This window comes from Bufo gargarizans, chromosome 10 (assembly GCF_014858855.1).
Source record: "Bufo gargarizans isolate SCDJY-AF-19 chromosome 10, ASM1485885v1, whole genome shotgun sequence".
NCBI classification, from domain to species: Eukaryota; Metazoa; Chordata; class Amphibia; order Anura; family Bufonidae; genus Bufo; species Bufo gargarizans.
Window position 1 is genome coordinate 2,308,229 of NC_058089.1, and position 6,000 is coordinate 2,314,228.

Consider the following 6,000-nt stretch of genomic DNA (forward strand, 5'->3'; position numbering starts at 1 on the left):
TATAACTACTATAATACTGCTCCTATGTATAAGAATATAACTACTATAATACTGCTCCTATGTACAAGGATATAACTACTATAATACTGCTCCTATGTACAAGAATATAACCACTATAATACTGCCTCCTATGTACAAGAATATAACTACTATAATACTGCCTCCTATGTACAGGAATATAACTACTATAATACTGCTCCTATGTACAAGAATATAACTGCTATAATACTGCCTCCTATGTACAAGAATATAACTACTATAATACTGCCTCCTATGTACAGGAATATAACTACTATAATACTGCTCCTATGTACAAGAATATAACCACTATAATACTGCCTCCTATGTACAAGAATATAACTACTATAATACTGCCTCCTATGTACAGGATATAACTACTATAATACTGCTCCTATGTATAAGAATATAACTACTATAATACTGCCTCCTATGTACAAGAATATAACTACTATAATACTGCTCCTATGTACAAAATATAACTATAATACTGCTCCTATGTACAAGAATAGAACTACTATAATACTGCTCCTATGTACAAGAATATAACTACTATAATACTGCCTCCTATGTACAAGAATATAACTACTATAATACTGCCTCCTATGTACAAGAATAGAACTACTATAATACTGCTCCTATGTACAAGAATATAACTACTATAATACTGCCTCTTATGTACAAGAATATGAAACTGGCAAGACAGAAGTTTTTCCTGTGACTGTAGCAGTTCTTTACGGCACAGATGCAGTGACGCTCTCACTATGGCTATACATTAAGTACTTATGTACACATACGCTATGTATTTACCGAGGCAAGGTTGGATTGGCTCCCATTTTAAGGTGGGATCTGGCGTTCACCAGGGTTATCCTTTGAGCCCTTTATTGTACGTGTCCGCGATTGATCCCTTCGTTAGAAGGGTTGTTCGTGGGCTGTTGGCGGGTGTCGGGATGGACCGGGCAGCTCCAGAGACCACACTGAGGGTGGTGGTGTATGCTAATGACGTAACTATCTTTTTGTTTTCGAGAGGGGAGGCAGAGAGGGTGATGTCGGAGGTAGAACGCTACTCAGTCATCTGGGTCCAAGATCAACTGGGATAAGTGTGAGAGTCTCTGGCTGGGAGGTGGAGATCCTGGTTTTGATCTCCCGGACACCCTTCTAGAGCCCCAGGAGTCTACAAAAGTCCTCGGCATTGAATTTGGCCAGGGGGATTACCCCATCAAAATTGGGACCGCGGGCTTAAGATTGCCGCTCAGAGGGTGGACCAGTGGAAGGGTTGGTCTTTGATCCTCAGGGAAAGGTTGAACATTATCAAAACCTACCTGATCCCTTTCTGTTATATCTGGGTAGTGTGTGCGTCTTGCCAGAACCTTTCTGGACTCGGGTCAACGGTCTGTTCTTCCAGATGTTATGGGGAAATAGCCTGAACCTTGTCAGGAGGGAGGTTACTTGTTGTACGAGGAGGCTAGGAGGGTTGGGTATGGTCAACTCTGTGGTGTTCCTGGTGAACACTTTTATCAATCTCTCAAGGGCTCCTCCATGGGAAGTCTCCTGTCACTGATGGTTTTGGCCTTTCTTCCAGGAATGGGAGACGGGGGCAAGTGAAGGATCTCCGCACACCACATGGGCATCTCCTGGCTTATGCTGCCCTGGTTCTGAAGGTATTATGTCAGTGGGGTCTGGGGATGTGGGAAATCAGGACTCAGTCAAGGAAACTCCTTGACCAGAGGGTTCTGTTGACCCATTTCCAGAAACCTTTGGCCCTCAAGAACTGCCCAAGTTGGGATCTTTTGGGTCAGGTTACGGCTTTTGAATTCCAATAGGATCCCTTTGAAGTTTTTTGACTTGACGTGGTGCTGCTTCCATGGGAAACTGTGTGTGAGGGACAATCTGAAGTTTAGGAGCTCTGAGGACATAGGGGAGGAGTGCGGTGGTGTGCTGGAGAGCATGGACCATTTCCTGCTTCATTGTCCCTTTTAACACAGATGTTTACACCAGGGTGGAGACCTCCATCGGCTGGCCTAGGCTGGTCACTCTCTCCTATGGAGCATTCAGACACCTGGGTGGTAGAGACCGCTGCACTTTATTCCTAGTCAGCTCAGTGGTCAGGTACTACACGTGGCATGTTATGTACTGGGGGCATGGGATCCGGGACCAGCTCAGGGCCAAAAATAAAATAAAAATGTGTGTGTTTAATTGGGGTGTTGGTGTGTGAGATTTTTATACGTTTTCAGTATTTTGCTGTGTGTAGGTAGGTGCAACCGGATCAGGAAGGTTAGTTCATCGATATTAAAATAGAAATGGTAAATATTGTAAATCCTGTATATAGTGGGTGTTCTATGGGGGAGCGAGTGTCGGCTGGACAGGTGTCTGTACCCTGCGGAGGTGCGTTATGGCCTGGATTTTTGGTTTGGGTTTTGTTATGTTTTGGTGTGATTTCTGTATTCATTTATTTGTTATGTTTTTAAAATTTTAATAACAGAAATACAGGATGTAACTCAGGATCAGTACAGGGTAAGTAATGTATGTACACAGTGACTGCACCAGCAGAATAGCGAGTGCAGCTCTGGAGTATAATACAGGATGTAACTCAGGATCAGTACAGGGTAAGTAATGTATGTACACAGTGACTGCACCAGCAGAATAGTGAGTGCAGCTCTGGAGTATAATACAGGATGTAACTCAGGATCAGTACAGGGTAAGTAATGTATGTACACAGTGACTGCACCAGCAGAATAGCGAGTGCAGCTCTGGAGTATAATACAGGATGTAACTCGGGATCAGTACAGGATAAGTAATGTATGTACACAGTGACTGCACCAGCAGAATAGTGAGTGCAGCTCTGGGGTATAATACAGGATGTAACTCAGGATCAGTACAGGATAAGTAATGTATGTACACAGTGACTGCACCAGCAGAATAGTGAGTGCAGCTCTGGAGTATAATACTGGATGTAACTCAGGATCAGTACAGGATAAGTAATGTATGTACACAGTGACTGCACCAGCAGAATAGTGAGTGCAGCTCTGGAGTATAATACAGGATGTAACTCAGGATCAGTACAGGATAAGTAATGTATGTACACAGGGACTGCACCAGCAGAATAGTGAGTGCAGCTCTGGAGTATAATACAGGATGTAACTCAGGATCAGTACAGGGTAAGTAATGTATGTACACAGTGACTGCACCAGCAGAATAGCGAGTGCAGCTCTGGAGTATAATACAGGATGTAACTCGGGATCAGTACAGGATAAGTAATGTATGTACACAGTGACTGTACCAGCAGAATAGTGAGTGCAGCTCTGGAGTATAATACAGGATGTAACTCAGGATCAGTACAGGATAAGTAATGTATGTACACAGGGACTGCACCAGCAGAATAGTGAGTGCAGCTCTGGAGTATAATACAGGATGTAACTCAGGATCAGTACAGGGTAAGTAATGTATGTACACAGTGACTGCACCAGCAGAATAGCGAGTGCAGCTCTGGAGTATAATACAGGATGTAACTCGGGATCAGTACAGGATAAGTAATGTATGTACACAGTGACTGTACCAGCAGAATAGTGAGTGCAGCTCTGGAGTATAATACAGGATGTAACTCAGGATCAGTACAGGATAAGTAATGTATGTACACAGTGACTGTACCAGCAGAATAGTGAGTGCAGCTCTGGAGTATAATACAGGATGTAACTCAGGATCCGTACAGGATAAGTAATGTATGTACACAGTGACTGTACCAGCAGAATAGTGAGTGCAGCTCTGGAGTATAATACAGGATGTAACTCAGGATCCGTACAGGATAAGTAATGTATGTACACAGTGACTGCACCAGCAGAATAGTGAGTGCAGCTCTGGAGTATAATACAGGATGTAACTCAGGATCAGTACAGGATAAGTAATGTATGTACACAGTGACTGTACCAGCAGCATAGTGAGTGCAGCTCCAGAGTACAATACAGGATGTGACTCAGGATCAGTACAGGATAAGTAATGTATGTACACAGTGACTGCACCAGCAGAATAGTGAGTGCAGCTCTGGAGTACAATACAGGATGTGACTCAGGATCAGTACAGGATCAGTAATGTATGTACACAGTGACTGCACCAGCAGAATAGTGAGTGCAGCTCTGGAGTATAATACAGGATGTAACTTTCAAACATTTGCTGTGGGGCCCGGTCATTTCTAGTTACACTATTATGTATTATGTATTTCAGGGTCTGAAGATAAAACTAGCTCCTGTATAGTTGATCACTAGTGTTGAGCGAACTTGTGTTTTTAAGTTCGGCGTCTAAAGTTCGGGTTATTGGAGTATCCCGTTAGGGATTCCGCTACCACAGACCATAACGGAATTTAGAATCCATAACGGGATACTTCGATAACCCGAACCTGAACTTTAGACGCCGAACTTAAAACCCGAGTTCGCTCAACACCATTGATCACATTGTATGGAATGAATCCACTCCGGCTCTATCCAGGACTTTCCGGGATCCTCATGGCTACCCTGCCCGACATCAGAATACAGACCATGCTGTGACCATCCGAAACACCTCCTAGCATTTGTCAAGAATTCGAAGCCGTTGGCAGAACTGAGTGACTATGCTTTATGTACATAAAACTGCAAAGCACCTTAAACCCCCCAAGAGGTGGTCGCGCTGCCACTTCTAGGCTGTAGCGGCTGCACGACCACCTCTTTTGCGTAAACTACTGTTTGATGTGAATCGAGCCCACTTTACACGGAGGTCTGCGACGCCGATAGAAGATCTTCATAACGCAGTGGTGAACTATAATTTATTTAGTTTTTTTTGTTTTAATTTATTGCGGCTAATCAGGCGGCAGCGCATGATTCTGTTTTTACCACATTCCAGGAACCTTTTTTTCATTGATGTTGCTGTGCCAGGTATCGACATAATAAACCATCAGCCTTTGAGTTTTTTTTTACTTTTAAACTGTTTTTTAAACCTAATTTTTTGTTATATTGCACCGTTATACCTACGCATCGTTACTTCCGGATGTAAAACGCAGTGAGCTGTTAGGACGCACACGAAACAACAGATCAGCTGTCCTCACTGGGTGACGTCCCCGCGGTCATACAGATCAATGGCTGTCCATGGATGGGACAAGTCTGAAGGAGAGAAGGATCTCAACTCCGACTCAGAGGGGATATTCATCCATGACCGGCACATGCACAGGAGCGGTCATAACACAACCCCCTTTAAGAAAAAAATAAATAAATAAATACCTTACTTTGAAAATACCGCTATGACATTGCCTTTAACTGTGTTTTGAAATCTGTGTAATAAATGTATTTCTTCTACCTTTTTTTATTTTCTTGGTTTTCTGGCTTGTGTGTGATTTCTGTAATTTCTTGATCTCCACTTGTTTACAGGCATCGATGACATCACCAGGATACACTGTGTCATCTGACCTTCTTTCCCTTCACATGTGTGAAATGCGTTTATAGCCATCGCTGTAAAATGTTGCAATTTAATAAATACAAATTTACCTATAAAAATTGTGTGTAAATAAACCGTTGCTGCAGCCTGGAATAGAACATGTCCTATTCTTGTCCACGGATCTGCAAAACACGCTACGGACGTGTGAATGGACCTTTATTGTAACGGCTCAGTTTTTGCAGATCCATGACGGATCTGCCCAAAACGTGAGTGTGAAAGTAGCCTTAGTCCAGGCATGCTCAACCTGCGGCCCTCCAGCTGTTGTAAAACTACAACTCCCACAATGCTGTGCTGTAGGCTGCTCGGACATGCTGGGAGTTGTAGCTTTGCAACAGCTGGATGACCGCAGTTTGAGCATGTCTGTCTACCATTTTCATTTAACTACGCCTTTTACATCCTCATAACTCTGACCGCGCTCAAGTCGATGACTTCCGGAAGAATCAGTTACTGTTTACACCAGGCATCCTCAAACTGCGGCCCTCCAGCTGTTGTAAAACTACAACTCCCACAATGCCCTGCTGTAGG

At 43.4% G+C, this 6,000-nt stretch overlaps 1 protein-coding gene across 3 annotated transcripts in view; it reads left to right on the top strand.

Moving 5' to 3' along the window:
- LOC122920881 (alpha-1,3-mannosyl-glycoprotein 4-beta-N-acetylglucosaminyltransferase C-like) overlaps positions 1–5,690 on the top strand; it is a 42,299-nt gene extending 36,609 nt beyond the window's left edge. For 2 of the 3 annotated variants that reach the window (XM_044270683.1, XM_044270682.1), the window contains exon 5: positions 5,409–5,690. In XM_044270683.1, coding sequence (XP_044126618.1) covers positions 5,409–5,418 — 10 coding nt within the window. In that variant the 3' untranslated portion in view covers positions 5,419–5,690. Of the gene's footprint in view, positions 1–4,236; positions 4,976–5,408 lie in introns of those variants that run through there. The other variant, XM_044270684.1, reaches the window with a different exon arrangement.
- Positions 5,691–6,000: the final 310 nt, after the last annotated feature.